The sequence below is a fragment of the Protopterus annectens genome, chromosome 2.part0 (genome assembly GCF_019279795.1).
Source record: "Protopterus annectens isolate FY-2018-M chromosome 2.part0, PAN1.0, whole genome shotgun sequence".
In the NCBI taxonomy this organism is placed as follows: domain Eukaryota; kingdom Metazoa; phylum Chordata; order Ceratodontiformes; family Protopteridae; genus Protopterus; species Protopterus annectens.
In genome coordinates, this window is record NC_056728.1 from 896,809,469 (window position 1) to 896,832,353 (window position 22,885).

Below are 22,885 nucleotides of genomic sequence, written 5' to 3' on the forward strand. Positions count from 1 at the left end.
AGCTAAATGTCTCTGAAGTTTAGCCGTAGTTTCAAAATACAGTGGTGGTGTTGATTCCTTTTTCCTTCCTGTTGAATCCTTTAAATGTTCGACCTATTTTACTCTCCAAGTCTGTTAATTGCTTAGCTTTTTTTCCTTTCCTTACAACTCTTTACCCTTGTTGTAGATTTATTTTTTCTCATTTTCATCTCACCTCTCTTTCTTTTGTATCATTGCATTTCTTTTAAAGCCCACCTTCAACTCTTCCCACGCCTCTCAGGCCCCCCTCAAGCAATTCTGGTTCCTTTAATAAGTCATTTAACTGGAAGATCATCTGATTCCAAAAGTAGTTAATTGCATTGACCTTGAATCAGACCATTCCACTTCTAGTGTTATTTTTCCCCAGCCCTAAGCCCTGTAATTAGGAGAAAAAAAAACATGCTCCTCAGATGTGCAGAGGCAGCTGAGCTTTTACTTGCAAAGATTAAAACAGTTCAGGAAAAGAAGACAGGCTGTTTGTCTGTTTTATAGAAGGGAAGGGAGGGAAAACTTGTTAACAAGCAAACCTTTCCAAGTGGCTGGAGCATTGCATTACCCTTTGTTACCAGCACCATGGGAAGCAAGTGACGGGCCACAGTAAAGCACACTCCACTACAGCTATGCCAGTCACCGCAGCTTTCCTTAGGGGAGTTTCCACCCAAGTCACTTTAGGATGGAACATCCTGGTGTCCCTGGTCCTCTGTACTTACCTTTTCCAGTTACTGTAACTTAGGTGCTGTGTCCAGGGCAAGAGCAGGATTTGCCTCTGTTATCCTGAAAGGTCTAATTTCCAAATTTCCACCTTCTCATGTCACACTGCACTGAGATTCTTCCCAAGAGCGAGGACTAAAGCAGTAAAAACTATGATGAACATAGTACAGTTTAAGAACTTACCTCAAATGTAGAATTCAAGTAATTTCACTGTTGCAGTCCAAGCTCCATCACACCAACTTCCTTCTTGTCTCCTTGAGTCCTGCTTGGGTTAAGATGGCTGTCTCACCCCCCCCCCCAACCCCCCTTCACTTTTTTCTGTCATACTAGGCCCTCATCCCTGTTTTTCTTATCTTTTTCTTTGGAGCTTTGGAAATGGGGAACTTTGTGGTGGACCTTGGTTAGTGAGGGAGTTGCCACCTGATCCACAGTGAAACTTTTCGAACATCTACATTTATGGTACGTTTGGAATACAACTGTGATTACTGTGCATTGTTGGTAGCATAACGCAACCTCTTAATGCAGGAAATCTGGGCAAGGCCTAAAATAATGGGGGGACAAAGGCACCAAAATAGGACAGATTTTAAATATTTAAAAACTTAGAAAGTTACTAGAATAACAGGATTTGTGTTAGCATGCCTTTTCTGAATGATATGAAGTCAAATTCAAATTTGTCATTATTTAGTGACTTCAGTTCTCAGTGATTTGTCAGAAAGCAACAACACTTATGAGAAACAGATCAAAAGTATAAGGCAAAAATCTAGACAATTGAGAGAGGTGGTAATGGTATGTGTTGTGTAACTATGCAGTCCTCATGACTTCCTTTAACAAGTGGTATGCAGGTCTTCAGTTTGTATGGCATGAGGCCTGTGCTGGGATGCACCAAGTTAGACTTCATTTAACCGATCACTGAAAATGAATACTGTCAGAAGTGTATGGATGTATACCACATACCAGTTCTGACATTAGCTTTTTAGGCAAGTAGATTGATTTCTTGATTGTCTCTCTCTGTGTTAAAAGCATATTTAATTTTAGTTGATGTGATTAATTTTCCAAGTGAGCAGTTGAATCACAAAAGCAAACATCTCTGCTGACATAATTTACCATTTTTGGTCTCATGATAAGTTAGAAGTTGAATTTTATAGCCATTTGGTAGAGTAGTTCCTTTTTGACTTTTCTTGCACTAAGAGGCAGCACAGCAAAGAACACATCCTTGTCACCTAAAAAGTTGTCTTGTTTTACTTTAAATGTGACCTCATATACTGAATTCATGACAAATTTAGTTGTGATAAATTAACATTGTATTTATTTTTTCTATGTAGAGGAGGTCCTCGTATGAAGATGACACCTCATTATAAGGAGGAATGTTGTGCCCCTGCACTGAGCCTTGAAATGCGAAAAGTTCTAGACTGTCAGGCCCCTATCACAAGGTATTGTGCTCTTGGGAGAATGACCGAAACTGCTTTTCATGTATTTAACAAGCAGCTGACATGGGAAGTCAGAGTACTATCATTTATCAATTTGTTAAGTATGTTGATAAGAGTTTACAAGGATGTTTTCCTCCCAAGTCTTCAGTATATACATGGGCCTTTATTATATGTTATAGTTTAACTTCATTTTGCAGTTGCTTATTTACTCTATTTCCATTGCTTGATAGTTATTTACTTTCTTTGTGATGTTCTTTTTAGCCTGGGCTATGTCTGAAATTGCTCTGCATGGATCAGTGTTTTACCCTGGTTAACAAATATAAATGTATTAATAGATATACCCTGTGAACAAATTTGATAGGTGCATACTTAAGCATGCAAAGATAAACAAGCATTGGAACAGACTCAAGTGGACGTCTACTAGGATGTTAGGATGCTGATGTGGAAGTATCACCCATAGAAAACATGAAGTCGTCCTTCTTTACAAACCAAAGATCATGTTTAGGGTATAGCATACAGTTCTGATGATGATCTTCATGTTTCACTGTTGCAGTTATCACATTTGGGTTATCTGCTTGCAGTAGCCCTCAGTCGGCCTGATTATCAAACTCTTGGGTCCTGCTTTGGATGCTGTCTCAACTTCCATGATGTCAGGTAGTCAGGGATATAAAGCATGCAGCCAGTGCCATTACATCAGTCTTTCTTGCCATGCGGTGCCTGAAGCAGAAGCAGTTCACCAGTGCAGGTCGGCTGACTCCTGAAATTTTCATTTTCGAGTTTCAGAACCAAAGTCTTCAACTAAGCCAAGTACCCCGTTGGGGAACCTTTTTCTTGCTCTTAACCGATGTCAATAAAAGTTAACAATTGTGTTTCTTGTGGAAAGCAAATACCTCATAAAGATTTTCATTCGTACTGCATTCCTTGCTTAGGCCCAGACCACGACGTACCTTGCTGTCGGTTTTGTGCCTTATTCAAACCTCAAACTATTCGTCATCGGTTTATTTACGCTTCTAAATATTTTGATACTTTGTTCAGTTATCCAGAAATGTCTTCAGTAAGCCACCCGACTACAGACATTCTGAAAAACGCAATGATAAAGACAGACCGCATAGGTCCAAAGCTGCTGACGATGCTTCTAAGCTAGTCGTTATTTCGCCAGTACTCAGTGAGGTGCTTTCGCAGTCCCTGATATCTGCTACTTCAGATTCACAGGCCTCTACTGAGACCCATTCGGAGTCCGGTATGCCGCGAGATGCTTCTTCGACTGTCGGACCTGCAGATGTCTCTACCTTGGATGGATCCGGAGCTGCTGTGCAGGCACCGGCTTCTGAGGGTGTATTCAGGCCTACTGACTTGCATATTAAACCGACGCCATCTTCTTCCTCAAGGCCTAAAACTCGATCCATGCTAGAAAACTGATGCCAAGACCACATGGTCAGGTCTCTATGCCTAAAAAACAAATAAGAATGGCTGAAGACCTTATTACTCTAATCAGGGGAAGCCACCCTTCCCTCTCTGAGAGACCTAGGACTGATTTTCCTTCCGATTCTTCTGATCAAGACTCTGAAATTTCTGTTTCCTCTGAACAGGATTTACCCTTATATATCTATGAAGATTCTGATGCAGAGGACTCCATTCCCTCTGCTTCCCCTCCAGAGGACTTCTCTTTTGGGGAAACCTTGCATACTCTTAGCCAGCATTTTCGCTGGAAGAGCCAGGATTATTCTGACTCCAAAAAGAGGCTTAGGGATGTCTTACTCCTGCCCCAACCCAGGCCTTTGGCCATCCCTCCTGTACTGGACATTGTTGATGATGCCTTCTCGGAATCTGGCCTGGCCCCTGACTCTTTACCTCCTGCTCCCAGAAAACCTGATAGATATTTACAGGGTTCCTGACTCTCAAGTTCCTTTTTAAAAATCCTACTGCGGATCCTGAGACTATTTCACAGGACCCAAGGGCATTAAGGCTACTGCTGCCATAAATCCTACCTCCCCTGATAGAGATTCCAGGGCACTGGATAGATGGGGTAAGAAGGTATACACTTCTGCAACCTTGGCCATTAGGGTCTTAAACTGCCAGTTTCATACGTTAAAGTATCAGCAGCATATTATTGGATTGCTTAAACAGAAAATGATGTTGATTCCTGACTGTGCTGAAAATAAAGATTTACAGGATTTAATGCATTCTGCTGAACAAGTTGGAAAACATACTTTGCAATGTGGTTTTGATTCATTAGAGGCATCTTGCAGGGCTGCTTGCTGTCACTGTGTCTGTACTTAGAAGGCATGCTTGGCTTAAGGAGCAATCTTTGCCAGATCATGTTAAAGTTAAATTGCTGGATGCTCCCTTAAATCAAGACTGCCTGTTTGGCAACAAAGCAGAAGTAGTACTTAAAAAGATGGAAGAAAAAGCTAAATCTATGCAAACTGTTAAAGATTTCCTGCAAGTACAGCCTCCCAGATTTAGTAGGCATTGGCCGAATTGCTCCTTTCCTGCCTCTTCCAGGCCTTCTCAGTCCAAACACAGAACCAGTAGAACACCCAGGCTTCAGTCCCAAGGGATTCACATTACTAAGCAGTGGGGGGCTCTCACTTCCAAAACTGGGAAGTAGTAAGACTTCACCCTATGGTAACCTGTCTCAGTGACTTAACTTTAAACCTTCCAAGCCCTGCACAATTGACTGTTCCTTTAGAGGGAATGATTGCCCTGCAGGCAAAAAATTGGGAATTCATTACCCAGGACAAATGGGTTTTAAATATAGTTTCCCAAGGATACAGATTCCACTTCCACTCCTTACCAAGTGTAGTACTTAAAGATGGAAGAAAAAGCTAAATCTATGCAAGCTGGTTAGATTTCCTGCAAGTGCAGCCTCCCAGATTTAGTAGGCACTGGCCCTCTTAGAATTGGTCCTTTCCTGCCTCTTCCAGGCCTTCTCAGTCCAAACCCAGAACCAGCAGAACACTCGGGCTTTAGTCCCAAGGTTACGCACAGGACTAAGCAGTGGGGGGCTCCCACTTCCAAAGCAGGGAGTAGTAAGACTCGCCCCTATGGTAAACTGTCTCAATGACTTTGAAACTTTCAAGCCCTTCTCAACTGACTGCTCCTTTAGGGGGAAAGATTGCTCTGCAGGCACAAAACTGGGAACTCATTACCCAGGACAAATGGGTTTTAAATATAGTTTCCCAAGGATACAGATTCCATTTCCACACTTTACCAACCCCAAACGGTTGGCCAGATCTAACCCTAAATCAGTGGGCAGAGGCTCAAAAGCAAGTTCTCTCTCTCTCTTAAGTGTAAGGGCTATTCAAACTATCCCAGAAGAGGAAAGGGGACAAAGTTTCTACTCAAGACTTTTCCTAGTGCCCAGAAAAGACAACCCCTGATGCCCTATCCTGGATCTTTCTATCCTAAACATTTTTTGGTGATCCCAAAATTCAAGATGCTAACTCATCACCATTTGCTTCCTGTGCTAGGCAAGGATGCCTGGTTGGCAACACTGGATTTAAAGGAAGCCTACCTGCACATCCCAGGGAATCTTGCAGACAATACCTACACTTCAAAGCAGGCTTCATGCACTACCAGTTCTCTGCACTGCCCTTTGGCTTATCTACTGCGCCCAGGGTATTCACAAAGTGCCTAGCTCCAGTCATTGCATTTTGCAGGCAAAGAAATATTCAAATATACCCATATTTGGACGATTGTCTAATTTAGGCAGAAAGCCAGGACATACTATTGAATCATCTGGCGTTTGTACAAAAAGTGCTAACTTCTCTGGGGTACACCATAAATGAAAAGAACTCACATCTGAAACCCTGCCAACAAATTGTATTCCTGGGAGCAAGCTTGAACACAACTTCCCAGATCGCTTTCCTCATACCAGAGAAACAAGTTCATTTGACAGCTTACTTCAAACTAATGGCCACAAAGACCCTGCTATCTGCAAGACAAATACTGCAAGCCTTGGAATTCATGGCCTCCAGCATTCTCCTAATTCCATATGCAAGACTGCATATGAGGAAACTACAATGGTATCTAAAAAGCCTATGGTGTCAACATTTTCAGCCTCTAGAAGCTATGATTCCTGTCATACCTTGCCTACAGTTAGAGTTCCTTTGGTAGGCAGAGGCCTGCCATCAAAACAAGGGGCTGCCTTTCATTCTACCCCCTGCCACCCAAACCCTAACAGCAGACACAGACTATGCATGGGGGGCTCACTTGGCAGGGAAGTGCATTCAGGGCAAATGGAACCCAAGTCAAATGCACCTGCATAGCAATCAGAAATAAATGTTAGCTGTACAGAATGCTCTGACTGCCTTCAAAGAACGCATTCTTCCAGGACAATTAATGGTAAAGACAGATAAACACCACTGTTATGTGTTACATAAACAAGCAGGAGGGAACCCACTCATACCGTCTCTGCAGACTAGCCATGGCTCTGTGGAACACAGCCTTGAGCTACCAAGTGCACCTACAGGCTCAATTCTTGCCAGGAAAGCTAAATACACTGGCAAACGATCCAAGCAGAAATCTCATGGACCCACACGAGTGGAAACTGGAACCAAAGATATTCAACATGTTGATAAACAAATGGGGGGAGCCCAGAGGTAGACCTGTTTGCCTCCCCCCAGAACTACCAGTTGGACAAATTCTGCACAAGGACTCCCCACAAACAAGCTTGGAAAGTGGGATGACCCTGTCCTTCACCTGGAAAAAGCTATCAGATGTTCATCGTGTTACCCTGCTGCAGTCATCACACTTGGGTTATCCTGTCATCAGGCAGTCCTGCAGTCGGCCGGAATTCAAAGTCTTGGTCTGTCGTCGGTTGCTGTTGCTTCTTCCCTGACGTCAGTGCGCCAGGGGTATATATATTGCATCCAACGCCATTTTCTTCAGTCTTTCTTGCCGCGCGGTGCCCGAAGCAGAAGCAGTTTGCAAGTGCCAGTTGGCCGACTCCTGAGATTTTCAAAATCGAATTTCAGATCCAAAGTCTTCAATAAAGCTAAGTACCCCGTTGGGGAAACTTTTCTTGCCTCAGACCGATGTCAGAAAAAGTTAACAATTGTATTTCTTGTGGGAAGCAAATACTTCATAAGGATTTTCATTCTTACTGCATACCTTGCCTAGGCCCAGACCACGACGTCACTGGTTGTCGTTTTTGTGCTAGGTTTAATAAGCGTACTATAAAAAGACGCTTTGATTTTGCACGACACTACTTCGGTAGAAAATTTAACTACACAATGCCGTTGGAGCAACCGACTACCGGCGTGCACAAAAAACGCAAGGGATAAGGACAGGCAGCCTAGACCCAAGCCAGACTCCAAGGCCTCGGCTGGACCAGTCTCCGGTCTTCAGTGAGGCTCCGACGCAGCCCCTGACTGCCGCAGATTTGGAACATGAGACCGCTTCGGAGCCTTTGGCAGAGAGCGCTAGGCCGACGCAGCCATTTTGTTTAGCCCCTACCGACGACTCTGCAGAAAGAGATGTCGGTGCTGCAGAAACACCTTCGGTTTCTGAAGGCGTCTTCAGACTGACGACGCTCACCATTAAAACGTACCCTAAGCTTAAGACTCCTATTAAACCTAAAAAGACTGCACTTCAGTCTCCAGTTCAAGGCCCCATGCCTAAGAAACAGATGCTCAAAATGGCTGAAGATTTGATCTCTTTAATCAGGGGTTCCCAACCCCCACCCGACAAAAGGCCTAGACAAGAGGAAGACTATGCCTCCTCTGATCCAAGTGTCTATTTCCTCAGGCTCCTGTGAGGACCAAGATTACTCATTCTCCCGTTATGAAGATTCTGATGCTGAGGATTATATTCCCTCAGCTTCTCCTCCTGAAGACTACTCCTTTGGGGAAACTTTACACACTATGAGGGAACATTTTCACTGGGAAGGTCAGGACTACTCTGACTCAAAGAAAAGGCTCAGAGAGTTTCTTTTACTCCCCCAGCACAGACCACTTGCCATCCCCCCAGTTTTAGACATTGTGGATGATGTTTACTTCGAATCTAGCTTGAACCCAGATTCTCTGCCTCCTGCTCCAGCCAAACCAGACAAATACTGTAGAGTGCCTGATTCCCACAAATTCCTTTATAAAAGCCCTGTTGCTGATCCAGAGACCATCTCCCAGGGTCCCAAAGGGGCTAAGGCTTCTATGGCAAAAAAATCCTGTACCCTCTGAAAGGGACTCCAAAGCACTAGACAGGTGGGGGAAAAAGGTTTACATCTCAGCCACTCTAGCTATGAGAGCTCTAAATTGCCAATTTCACATGCTAAAATATCAGCAATTTCTAATGTCTCAGCTAAAGCAAAAAATGAGCACACTCCCTCAAAAGTCTGAATTGAAAGAAATGCAGGATCTGTTGCATGCAACTGAACAAGTGGGCAAACATACTTTATAATGTGGTTTTGATTCTTTGGGGGCTTCCTGCAGAGCAGCCGTCACTGGGTCTGTTATACGTAGACATGCTTGGTTAAATGAACAAAACTCTACCTGATCATGTTAAAGCAAAGCTTCTAGATGCTCCCTTACAGCAGGATGTTCTATTTGAAGTTAAGGCAGAAGAAGTCTTAAAGAAAATGGAGGATAAGGCAAAATCTATGCAGACAGTCAAAGATTTTCTACAGGTACAGCCCCCTCGCTTCAGCAAAAATTGGCCAACTAAAAATTGGTCCTTTCCAGCTACTGACAGACCACAGAGGGGTAAATACAGATGTCCAAGAGGCAGAGGACAACCACAAGCCCAATACAAACCTCGACAATGGGGCACTGCAACACAGAAGGGAGGGGAAGACAGGCCCCAAACTACCAGAAGGCAAACTCAGTGACTTGCACCTCATCTGGCCAAGCAACACTCTCTTGGCAGCTCCCTTGGGAGGAAAACTCGCACTTTTCTCAGACAACTGGCACATTGTCACAAAGGACAAATGGATCCTAGACATAATTTCACGAGGATACAGATTCCACTTCCACATCTTGCCAATGAAAAGAGGAATGCCAAACCTGCCACAAAATCAATGGGCAGAGGCACAAAAACAAATTACAGCTCTCATGGACATGAGAGCCATTCATCTGGTACCTACACGAGAGCAAGGCGAAGGATTTTACTCCAGACTTTTTCTAGTCCCCAGAAAGGACAATGCCTGGAGACAAATTCTGGACCTTTCAGTTCTAAACACCTTCTTACAAGTACCCAAATTCAAGATGCTAACACTACAGCAGCTTCTTCCCATGTTGGGCAAGAAAGCATGGCTAGTAACGTTGGACTTCAAGGAGGCATACCTGCATGTCCCTATCAGACAAAGTTGCAGAAGATACCTCCGTTTCATTTCAGGTTCAACCCATTACCAATTCTCTGCACTGCCCTTTGGCTTATCTACTTCGCCCAGGGTCTTCACAAAATGCCTGGCACCAGTAATTGCATACTGCAGACAAAGAGGAATTCAAATATACCCATACTTGGACGACTGCCTCATCCAAGCAGAAAGCAAGGACATCCTCTTACAACATCTGGCTTTTGTAAAACATCTTCTAAGTTGCCTGGGGTACACAGTAAACGAAAAGAAATCAAAACTAGTACCCTCACAAAATATGACATTCCTGGGTGCCAGCTTGAATACAATGGCCCAGAAGGCTTATCTGATGCCAGACAAACAACTACAACTGACTCAATATGTCAAAACAATGGCAACAAAGACCCTACTCCCTGCAAGAAAAATTCTGCAGGCCTTGGGCTTCATGGCATCTTGCATTCTACTAATACCATTTGCAAAGCTGCATATGAGGAAATTACAGTGGTGCCTAAAAAGCGTATGGTCTCAACACAGCCACAGCTTGGACACAATGATATCTTTCATTCCTTGCCTACAACAGGAGTTTCTATGGTGGTCACAGGCATGTCACCTCAACAAGGGTCAGCCTTTCACCTTGCCCCCAGCCAGGCAAACTATGACAACAGATGCATCAGACTACGCCTGGGGGGCACACATGGCAGGACAGTGCGTTCAAGGCGTATGGACTGCAGATCAAAAACATCTGCACATCAATCAAAAAGACATGCTAGCTGTACAGAATGCTCTGACAGCCTTCAAGAACCTATTACATCCAGGACAACTTGCAATAAGGACTGACAACACCACAGTAATGTGGTACATAAACAAGGGGGGTACACACTCCTACCCTCTATGCAGGCAAGCAATGACCTTGTGGAACACAGCACTGGCCTACCAAGTTCAGTTACAAGCTCAATTCCTGCCAGGAAAAAAGAACACATTGGCAGACGAGCTCAGCAGAAACATCATGGATCCCCACGAGTGGAAACTGGATCCACAAGTATTTGCAATAACTCAAAGATGGGGCCTTCCAGACATAGACCTGTTTGCTAGCCCCCAAAACTATCCGCTAACAAAATTTTGTACAAGGACACTTCACCATCAAGCTTGGAAAGTGGACGCACTCACATTCAGTTGGAAAAACCTGACAGTATATGCCTTCCCTCCATTGCTTCTCCTCACAAAGGTGCTTCTGAAAGTCAGACAGGAGAGACCACGACTGATACTCATAGCCCCAGACTGGCCATGCCACCACTGGTACCAACTATTAAGGAATATGGCCCGGGGCCCACCTTGGATTTTGCCACAAATTGCTCATTTGCTCACACAGCAAAACAATCAGATTCTACACAGCCAGCTTAAAACCTTAAATCTGGCTGCATGGCAAATCAACTAAGCATCCAGCCAGCTCCTCTTTCCCAAGCAGTTATGGATGTTCTTCTCGAAGCTAGGAGGCCCAGCACCAGGAAGGCCTACTCAGACAAATGGAAAAGATTTTGCGCCTGGAACCAAGCTAAAGGCCAAAACACACTTCAGCCTCGCATGCCTCAGATTCTACAGTATTTAACTGAGATGTTGCACAAAGGACTTTCTTTTTCTTCCATTAAAATCCATGCATCAGCTATTTCAGCCCACTACAACATGGATCCACCCTTATTTTCACATCCACTTCTAAGGCAGTTCCTCAGCGGGGCAAAAAACATTAGACCCCCCCCCCCCCAGGAGAGCACCTACACCTACATGGGACCTCAATTTTGTTACCTCCCTTTGAACCAGCTTTTTCTGCAGATCTACAGTTTCTATCATGGAAGACTGCCCTGCTGCTAGCAATAACTTCAGCTAGAAGAGTCTCAGAGCTGCAGGCAGTAATGGCAGTAGAACCTTTCCTCATTTTCTATCAAGACGGAGTTTCTCTACGAACTAATCCTTCCTTCACGCCTAAGGTGGTTTCCAGTGTGGCTTTAAATCAAACCATCCACTTAGCCACCTTCTTCCCAAATCCACAGAACAAAGGAGAAAGACTCCTGCATTCCTTGGACATTCACAGGCAACTTCATTACTACTTGGATAGGACTAAGGTTTTCAGAAAATCTGACCAGCTCTTTGTATCCTATGCTACAGCTTTACAAGGGAAAGCTATATCAAAACAAACCATTTCCAAATGGATAGGACATTGCATTCATTTTTGCTATACCCATCACTCTACCAGGGCAACAGCTACATCTACAGCCTTCCTCAGGGGGGTTCCAACCAAGGAGATTTTGGAAGCTGCAACTTGGAGTTCAGTACACACCTTTACCAAACACTATCACTTACCACTTTACTCTAAGACTAAAGCTGGCTTCTCCATTGCAGTTCTGCAGGGCCTTCTAGCCTCCTCTAACCCTCTATGACTCCTCCACCCATCCTTAGCTTTGGGATTCTACCCAAATGTGATGACTGCAGCAGGGTAACACGATGAACATAGTACAGTTTTGTACCTACCATAAATGTAGATGTTAGAGTGTTCACCCTACTGCAGTCCAGGTTACCCTCCCTCCATCCCCTCTGATCTAATTGGCTAAATCTCTTCAAAACCTTCCTGATGTATTTGCTTATAGCTGGAGGGATTTTGTATTTGTGATAAAACTTCATAAATTGGTACTAATTACTGACCGCCTTTTTGGGGCCACCTGACATCTGGGGCAAGAAAAACTGAAGAAAATGGCGTCGGATGCAATATATATACCCCTGGCACACTTACGTCAGGGAAGAAGTGACAGCAACTGACGCCAGACCAAGACTTTGGAATTCCGGCCGACTGCGGGACCGCCTGACGACAGGAAAAACCCAAGTGTGATGACTGCAGCAGGGTGAACACTCGAACATCTACATTTATGGTAGGTACAAAACTGTACTTTTATGCCTCTCCTCTCCAAGGTGCTACTAAAGATCAAACAGGGCCAGCCAAAGACGATACTGATTGCACCAGACTGGCCACGCCAACACTGGTACCCCCTCTTACGCAGTGTGTCACTGCTGGCACCTGCCTCAGACCCGTACCCTGCTGTCCCAGCATAAGGGCCAAATTCTGCACCCTCCGCTTCAAACCCTGAACCTGGCAGCCTGGCTAATTACCTGATCTCTCAGTTACCATCCCTCAGTAAACAAGTGGTCAATGTCATTCTGGAGGCAAGGAGGCCTAGTACTGGAAAATCTTATGCTAAAAAATGGAAAAGATTCTGTTCCTGGAACCAAAATCAGGGGATGGGCACAGTAGCGCCCGATTTACCTCAGATTCTTCAATACTTAACTGAGATGCTTCACAAGGCCCTTTCCTTTTCCTCCATCAAAATTCATGCCTCAGCCATTTCAGCTCATTACAATACAGAACCACCCCTCTTCTCTCATCCACTGCTGAAGCAATTCCTCAGAGGGGCCAAAAACTTAAGACCACCTAGGAGAGCCCCTACTCCAGCCTGGCACCTTAACTTTGTATTGGAAAAACTTACTCTACCTCCTTTTGAGCCAGCTGCAAATGCAGAGTTGAAATTCCTTTCTTGGAAAACAGTCTTCCTTTTTGCCATCACTTCAGCAAGAAGGGTGTCTGAATTACAGGCCCTTATGGCAGTGAAGCCTTTCATCATCTTTCATGCGGACAGGGTGTCCCTCAGGACCAATCCCTCCTTCATGCCCAAGGTAGTATCCAGTGTGGCTCTTAATCGGTCCATCTATTTGCCAACCTTCTTTTCTAATCCACAAAACAAAGTGGAATGAATACTGCACTCCTTAGATGTGCACAGACAACTTAGATTTTACTTGGACAGGATCAAACCTCTCAGGAAATCTGAACAGCTGCTGGTTGCATTTGCTGCAGGGGCAGAGGGGAAGGTAATTTCAAAGCAAACCATTTCTAAATGGGTAGGCCATTGCATTCATTTCTGCTGTAAGCACCATGGAAAAACCTGTCCCACAGGGGATAAGACCACATTCAACCAGGGCTGCATCTACCTCTACAGCTTTTCTCAGAGGTGTTCCTTCCAGGGACATCCTAGAAGCTGCTACCCGGAGTTCTGTAAATACTTTCACCAAGTATTACCATTTGCCAATTTTCTCTAAATACAGAGCTGGTTTTGCCACTGCAGTCTTGCAGGGCCTTATAGCTGGTCCTAATGCTATCTAAATTCCTTCTCCCATCCTTAGCTTTGGGAATCTACCCAAATGTGATGACTGCAACAGTGAAACACGAAGAACGTAGTACAGTTGTGTACACTTCCCATAAATGTAGATGTTCGAGTGTATTCACTGTTGCAGTCCTGGTTACCCTCCCTCCAGCCCCCTGACTTCTTTTGGCTATACCTCTATTCCTTTTTACTATGCTTAAAAGCTTTTTGGTGTATTTGCTTTTTTGTTCGAGGTATAACCTTGTTTATATATATTTAATTGCTTCCCATTAGCAGGGCACCCGACATCTGGGGCAAGAAAAACTGATGTAATGGCGTCGGCTGCATGCTTTATACCCCTGACTACCTGACGTCATGGAAGATGAGACGGCAACCGACGCAGAACCCAAGACTTTGATAATAGCCGACTGAGGGCTACTGTAAGCAGATAACCCAAATGTGATGACTGCAACAGTGAATACACTCTAACATCTACATTTATGGTAAGTGTACAGAACTGTACTTTCTGTGAACCCTTCAAGGTGTCTTTTTGCAAACGCCCCTTATGACGGTTCTGCCCTTTTTTGTAAGGCCATCTGAGACACCTTGGTCCAGAGTGAGAAAGACGGAAAGACACCATCTGCCATTGGAAACCACTTGTCGAACCCTCAAAGATCCTTTTCCTGGAATCAGCAAGGGCAAAGAAGATATGGTTCTGGAAGTCTCAGTATTCCCGGGACACTCGGGGCTCTTCTTCCCCTAGAGGCAGAGGGGGACAGGATAGATGCTGTCCCAGAGCCAGAGGTGATCTGAGGAATTCCCGGACAGGCCCATGCAGCAACCCTGAGGGGTTGCCCTACTGCTCTACTCTAGAGGCAGTCAGGGGTCGCTTGTCATTGCACCTTGCGGCATGGGAGTCAGTAATATCAGACCGCTGGGTGCTTCAAATAATTTCCAGAGGATACTCAATCCTGTTTGTGGTTCTTCCCAAACCTCTTGAACACCTCCCGGATGTACCACCCGTGCAAAGGGAGGCAGCAGCACTGGAAATTTCCAAGCTGCTAGAGAAACGGGCCATCAAACACATTCTCCCAGATCAGTCTGGATCGGGCTTCTACTCCAGGTTCTTTTTGGTGCCAAAGAAAACGGGGGACTTCAAGCCCATTCTGGACTTATCTACCCTGAACCTGTCATTTGCAAAAGAAAAGTTCTGGATGGTCAACTTACAGTCCATCATGCCATATCTGCAAGAGAGTGACTAGATGTGCTCGTTCGACCTCCAGGATCCCTACTGTCACATAAAGATGCACAGAAGCTCCAGGAAGGTTCCTCCACTTCTGGCTAAGAGTTAGTCATTCTGAATTTTGAGCCCTACCCTTTGGTCTTACCACAACCTCCAGGGTGTTCACCAAAGTGATGACTGTAGTAGCGGCTCACCTGAGGATTCAGGGGAATCCAGTCTACCCTTAACTGGACGATTGGCTCCTTGCTCCCACCAAGTGTCTACCGCACCAGGGATTATTTCCTTAAGTTTGCAGTCCACTTGGGGATTGCAATCAACTCATCCAAATCTCTTCTGAATTTGGTCCATGTGATAGACTACATAAGGGGCATGGATAGACACACTGCAGTCAGAAATCTTCCTGACCACGGAAAGCATTTGAAACCTAAGGATGCATGTTACCTTCATCTACAGTTCTCACCTTCCCTCAGCAGAATTGGTTTTGAGGGCCCTAGGTTCTACGGCAGCGACCTTAGCGCTTCTTCCATGTGCCCGGTTACACATGCGAGTACTACTGCGGACTCTAGTTGTGCAGTGGTCTCTGTTGGATCTTCCGTTGTCACATCCAATGCACCTCAGTTGAGTCTGCAGGTCTTCCCTTCTTTGGTGGATGCATTCTCCGGAAATTCTGGAGACACAGTGACCACGGATGCCTCCCAACTTGGGTGGGGGGTAATTGTTTGGGCAGGACAGTCCAAGGCCTGTGGTCCTGTATCGAGACCAGTTTGCATATAAATGTTCTGGAGATGAGTGTGGTCCTTTTGGCATTGCAGGCCATTCATGCTTTTCTTCCTCTGGGAACCATTGCAATTCAATCAAACATGTCAGTGGTCTGGTATGTCAGCAAACAGGGAGGGAGCAGATCTTACCCCCTTTGTCACGAGGCTATGAGAGTTTGGGAATGGGCGATATCCACCGGTTGCTTTCTGACAGCAATGCACATTCTGGGACAGTCCAACATCCTAGCGGACAGGTTAAGTCAGACTATACTCATGCCTTACAAATGGTCTCTGAATCCTTCAGTAGCGTTGCAGATCTTTCTGGAGTGGGATCAGCCTTGCTGCAATCTCTTCACATTTCCTTCCAATGCGAAGTGCAGCGAGTTCTTGGCTCTGAACCCCCAGCTGGGGGAGTCCCCCAGAGACACTCTAGTCCATGTTTGGCCTCTTGGTCTTCCATATGCTTATCCTCTTGCACCCCTTATTCCGAGGTTTCTACAGAAAGCTTGTCGTCTGGGGAGCAAAGTGAGTCTCATTGCCCCGTTTTTGGCCTCGCCAGGTATGGTTTCCCTTCCTTTGGTCTCAACTTCTGGCTCCACCTTGGGTCTTGGTTCCCATTCAAGATCTCATTTCACACTCCACAGGGGTTCCTCATCTGAGTCTGGACAATTTGAAGCTCACAGCTTGGCTGCTGCTGATGTTCATTGTGCATACAGCTGCAGTAATCACAGATGGGTTCTCTGCCGTCAGGCGGGTCCTCGGTCGGCCGAATTCCAAAGTCTAGGTCCAGCGTCAGCTGCTGTTGCTTTCTTTCCTGACGTCAGTGAGGCAGGGGTATACAAGACACAGCCGACGCCATTTTCTTCAGTCTTTTTTGCCACGCAGTGCCTGAAGCAGAAGCAGTTCAAGTGCCGGTCGGCCAGCTCCTGAATTTACGAAAAATTGGAAACCGAAGTCTTCATTAAAGCTAAGTACCCCATTGGGGAAACTTTTCTTGCCTCAGACCGATGTCAGAAAAAGTTAACAATTGTATTTCTTGTGGGAAGCAAATACCGCATAAGGATTTCCATTCCCTCTGCATACCTTGTTTAGGCCCAGACCACGACGTCTCGGGCTGTCGCTTTTGATCTACTTTAAATAAACACACTATTAAGTGTCGTGCGGAGTTCGCCCAACACTTTTTTGGTAAAGCCTTTGATTATAAAATGTTGTCGGAGTCTCCGACTACCATTTTATCCAAAAAACGCAAGGACAAGGACCGACACGCGAGGTCCACAGTTCCCACTGACACCACGCCAAAACCGGCTACACGTGGTCCGGTTCTCATTGAGACGCCTATGCAGTCCCTGACTACCGACGACACTTTTTTTGGCGGTGTCTTCTGTAACCGAGACCGCAAGTACCTTGGCCCATACCCAGACTACAGCCACTGAAGCCACTTTGAGCGTTGAGCCTCCTAATGTGGACAGGTCCACTTCCACCCATGGTGTCTTTAGACCCTCATCTTCCTTTTCCATTAAGGCCTTTACTAAGTCCAAATCAGCCAGGCATCCCAAGAGGCCTGCTGCACAGGGCTCATCCCCAGGCCCCATGCCCAAAAAACAGATGCTTAAAATGGCTGAGGATTTAATTACTCTTATCAGGGGTTCCCAACCCCCTCCAGACAAGAGACCCAGAGTGGAGGGAGATTCTCCCTCTTCTGATCAGGGCTCCATTTTTTTCAGAACATTCTGATGTAGAGGAACACTCTTACTCCCCATTTGAAGATTCTGATGCAGAGCAGTCCATTCCTTCTGTATCTCCTCCTGAGGATTTTTCTTTTGGGGAAACCTTGCACACCTTGAGGGAACACTTCCATTGGGAAGGCCAGGACTTTTCTGATTCCAAGAAAAGACTTAGGGAATTTCTTGTGTTACCTCAACACAGACCTCTGGCGATACCTCCCATCTTGGACGTACTTGATGATGTTTATTCGGAGGCTTGCCTTAATCCGGATTCCCTGCCTCCTGCCCCAGTCAAGCCTGATAGGTACTACAGAGTTCGTAACTCTCACCAATTTCTTTACAAAAGCCATAATGCTGACCCTGAAACCATTTCTCAAGACCCCAAGGGAATGAAGGCCTCTACTGCTAAGAATCCACTACCTTCCGAAAGAGAGTCAAGATCCTTAGAAAGGTGGGGAAAAAAGGTATATACCTCGGCCACCCTAGCCATGAGGGCCTTAAATTGTCAGTTTCATATGCTTAAATATCAGCAGTTTCTGTTATCACAATTAAGAAATAAAATGTCTCAACCTGAACAACCAGATTTGAAGGAGTTGCAGGATATGATGCATAGTGCAGAACAAGTGGGTAAACACACCTTACAATGTGGCTATGATGCCCTAGAGGCCTCAAGTAGAGCTGCTGTTACAGGATCAGTCATTCGTAGACATGCATGGCTTAGGGAACAAATCTTGCCTGATCATGTGAAAGCTAAATTACTAGATGCTCCTTTACAAAAGGATGTGCTATTTGGTACTAATGCTGAGGAGATACTACGGAAAATGGAAGAAAAAGCCAAATCTGTGCAAACAGTCAAAGCTTTTCTACAGGTTCAACCACCACGTTTTAGCAGAAATTGGCCTTCTAAAAACTGGTCCTTTCCAGCCACGGACAAGACCCAAAGAGGTAGATACAGGCGCACAAGGGGCAGAGGGCAATCACAAGGATCATATAGAGGCAGGCAATGGCAAACTCCAGCACCAAGAGGTGGCGAAGACAGTGCACAACAATACAGGAAACAACCCCAATGACTTCCTCCTTTCCATGCCAAGCAAGTCTCAGCTGGCAGCACCCTTGGGAGGAAAGCTGGCATTATTTACAAGAAATTGGCATATTGTCACAACAGACAAATGGATCCTGGACGTTATAAACAGAGGCTACAGATTTCATTTTCACACTCTCCCAAAAATGAGAGGCATGCCAAACCTGCCACACAATCAAAGGGCAGAGGCACAACTACAAATTTCAAAGCTCATAGACATGAAAGCTAGTCAAGAGGTACCTACTCACGAACAAGGTCAAGGTTTTTATTCCAGGCTATTTCTGGTACCAAGGAAAGGAACCGACTGGAGACCCATTTTGGACTTATCCATCCTAAACACATTCTTACTCGTACCAAAATTCAAGATGCTCACATTACAGCAGCTTCTTCCCATGCTGGGCAAGGAGTTTTGGCTGGTAACATTGGACCTCAAGGAGGCATACCTGCATGTCCCAATCAGACAAAGCTGCAGAAGATACCTCAGATTTCTTGCAGGTTCAATCCACTATCAATTCTCTGCATTGCCCTTTGGCTTATCTACTGCACCCAGAGTATTCACAAAATGCCTGGCATCAGTAATTGCCTACTGCAGACTTCAAGGGATACGAATTTACCCTTATTTGGACGACTGCCTGATCCAAGCGGACAGCAAACACATACTTCTGGAACATCTGGCTTATGCAACACGGTTACTGAATTCTCTGGGATACACAATCAACAAAGAGAAATCCAGGCTAACACCATCTCAGAAAATAACTTTCCTGGGTGCCAACTTGGACACAAACACCCAGATGGCCTATCTTACGCCAGAAAAACAGGGGCAACTAACTCAGTATTTCAAAACACTAGCAAATTGTACCAGGCTTACTGCAAGGAAAATCCTGCAGGCTCTGGGCTTCATGGCATCTTGCATTCTTTTAATCCCATGTGCAAAGTTGCATATGAGGAAACTTCAATGGTACCTAAAAAAACTATGGTCTCAACACAGCCACAGTTTGGAAACAATAATACCAATAATTCCATGTTTGCAAAAGGAATTTCTATGGTGGACCCAAGCATGTCAAACAAACACAGGTCTCCCATTCTGCAAGCCTCAAGCAAATCAAGTCATCACAACAGACGCCTCAGATTATGCCTGGGGGGCGCACATGACAGACAGGTGCATTCAGGGCAAATGGTCCCAAAAGGAAAAGCACGTTCACATCAATCAAAAAGAAATGCTAGCAGTGATAAATGCAATTACAGCTTTCAAGGACCTCCTGCATCCAGGACAATTATTGATCAGAACAGACAACACCACAGTAATGTGGTACATAAACAAACGAGGAGGAACACATTCACACCTGTGCAGACTAGCCATGACACTTTGGAACTTGGCTCTGGAATGGCAAATCAAACTTCAAGTACAGTACTTGCCAGGCTTGGAAAAAACGCTGGCAGACAATCTAAGCAGAAATATGACAGATCCACACGAATGGAAGTTGCATCCTCAAGTGTTTACAAAGATAATCCAAGCGTGGGGGAAGCAAGACATAGATCTCTTCGCCTCCCACAGGAATCATCAATTGGAAAAGTTTTGTTCAAGGACCTTTCATCCAAAGGCCTGGAGAGTGGATGCCCTTTCATTCAGTTGGACAGCATGGACAGTTTACGCTTTCCCACCTCTGCCTCTTCTGCCCAAGGTGCTCTTAAAAGTAAGAGCAGACAGACCGAAGATGATACTGATTGCTCCAGACTGGCCAAGACAACACTGGTACTCACTCCTGAGGAGCCTAACACATACTCCCCCCTGGCCCCCTACCTCTAATGCCCCTTCTGCTGACTCAGCACAGCTACACAACTCTTCACAGTCAGCTGAAAACACTCAATCTCGCTGCATGGAAAATTCCTTAACACCACAACAGACCCTACTCCCCAAAGAGGTGCAGGATGTCATTTTGGAGGCCAGAAGGCCATCTACTAGAAAGGCTTACTCCGCAAAATGGAAGAGGTTTTGCTCTTGGAATGAGAAAAAAGGCCAGGACCCTAGAAAACTGAATTTGCCTCTGGTATTACAGTATCTAGCTGAGCTGCTGAACAGTGGACTTTCATTTTCCTCCATAAAAATCCATGCCTCAGCCATTTCTGCAGAATTCAACACGGATCCACCCGTATTCTCTCACCCACTCTTAAGACAGTTCCTCAGAGGGGCTAAGAATATAAGACCACCAAGGAAACAACCAGTGCCAGCCTGGTATCTTAATTACATTCTAGAAAAATTAACATTGCCTCCCTTTGAACCAGCTGCCTCTACAGATTTGTAATATTCGTCCTGGAAAACAGCTTTCCTTCTGGCCATTACCTCAGCTTGTAGGGTTTCGGAACTACAAGCCCTCATGGCTGTGCAGCCCTTTCTCATCTTCCATCAGGACAGGGTTTCCCTTCGAACCAACCCGTCATTTATGCCTAAAGTGGTATCCAGGGTAGCTTTAAATCAAGCCATACACTTACCTACCTTTTACCCCAATCCTCAAAACAAAGGGGAAAGGCTGCTACACTCCTTAGACATCCATAGACAGCTACATTATTATTTGGACAGAACAAAGCCTTTCAGGAAATCAGAACAACTTTTTGTGTCCTATGCTGTAGGAGCTCAAGGGAAGCCAGTTACCAAACAGGCAATTTCAAAATGGATAGGCCACTGCTTACGGTTTTGTTACTCCTGTCATGGAAAATCTGTCCCTACAGGCATCAGATCCCACTCCACCAGGGCCACAGCTACCTCTACAGTCTTCCTCAGAGGAGTTCCTACCAAAGATATTTTGGAGGCAGCCACTTGGAGTTCTGTGCATACCTTCACAAAACACTACCACCTGCCTTTATATTCCAAAACTAGAGCAGGCTTTGCCACTGCTGTGTTGCAGGGCATTCTGGCTCATCCCAGATGTCCTTCATGGATGCATCTGCAGTCATAACAAATGGGTTGTCCTGTCGTCAGGCAGCCCTTCGGTCGGCCGGATTCCAAAGTCTGGGTCCGGCTTCGGCTGATGTCGCACTTCACCCGACGTCATCTCTGCTGGTCTTCGGGTATAAAGGCATCAGCCGACGCCATTTTCCTTAGTCTTTCTTGCCGCGTGGCGCCCGAAGCAGAAGCTGTTCGCAAGTGCCGGTCGGTCAGATCCAGAGATTACTACTACCGAATACTATCAAGACTTCTAAAAGCTAAGTACCCCGTTGGGGACTCTTTCTTGCCTCAGCCGATGTCAGAAAAAGTCAATAACTGTTTAACTTGTGGGAAACAAATACCTCATAAAGATTTCCACTCTTACTGTCTGCCTTGCTTAGGCCCAGACCACGACGTAGCAGCCTGTTCGGCCTGTGCTACCTTCAACCGACGAACGCTTAGGCGTCGGTCGGAGTTTGCTGAACAGTTTTTTGGCTCAGATTTTGCGTACATTATGCCGTCGGATCCTCCGACTACCCAAATTGTTAAAAAACGCAAAGAAAAAGACCGACACTCGCGGTCCACGGTTTCGGCCGAAACCACGGTTAAGCAAGCCGCGAGTGTCTCGGTTTCGGCCGAAACCGAGAAAACTGGTCAATCTTCAGCCGAATCCATGACTACTACTGAGGCTCCTGCTACCTTACTTGAATCGGCCTCAGAAATTTTGCCTACAACTGTGGTTCCTAGTGATTTATCAGACACCATCCCTTTGGATGTCTCTACCCCAGCACGTGGTGCTGCTAGGCCTCCTGCAGCCATGTCTATTAAGGCCTTTGCCAGGGCTAAAGCAGCCAAATCTGCTACATCAGTGCCTGTTAAGCCCCCCTCACACAGGCCCACTTCTAGTTCACAAATGCTTACTCTGGCAGAAGATTTAATATCCTTAATTAGGGGATCCCAATCTCACCCAGACAGGGCCTCTCAGCCCCAGAAAAGAGACCTAGAGCAGAGCCCCGAGCCAGTGTCCTCTGATGATTCTGCGGATGACTCAGACATTACAGACCAGCCAGAGGCTCCTTTTCTACTTATGAAGATTCCGATGCTGAAGAATCCATTCCAGCTGCCTCTCCACCAGAGGAATTTTCCTTTGGGGAAACCTTACATGCCATGAGAGAACAATTCCAATGGCCAGGGACAAGATTTCTCAGATTCAAGGAAAAGGCTTAGGACTTTTCTGCACTTACCACAACATAGGCCCTTAGCTATACCTCCTGTACTGCCTGTTGTGGATGATGCATTTAATGATGTCTGCACTGCTCCTGATTCTTTACCTCCAGCCCCTGCCAAACCAGATAGATTTTACAGGGTGCCAGACACTCATCACCACCTATACAAGGCCCCACTTGCAGACCCCGAAACTATATCCCAGGGGCCTAAGGCAGTAGCCTCGACCACAGCAAAAACCCTATTCCTTCTGAAAGGGAATCCAGGTCCTTAGAGATGGGGAAAAAGTTTACACCTCTGCTAC

The 22,885-nt window shown here is 45.6% G+C and overlaps 1 protein-coding gene across 1 annotated transcript in view; it reads left to right on the forward strand.

Moving 5' to 3' along the window:
• Positions 1-22,885, forward strand: part of RIC1 (RIC1 homolog, RAB6A GEF complex partner 1) — a 2,584,659-nt gene that overhangs the window by 198,369 nt on the left and 2,363,405 nt on the right. Inside the window, exon 4 of the mRNA XM_044061149.1 lies at positions 2,052-2,159. Within this exon, the coding sequence (XP_043917084.1) occupies positions 2,052-2,159 (108 nt within the window). The remainder of the gene's footprint in view (positions 1-2,051; positions 2,160-22,885) is intronic.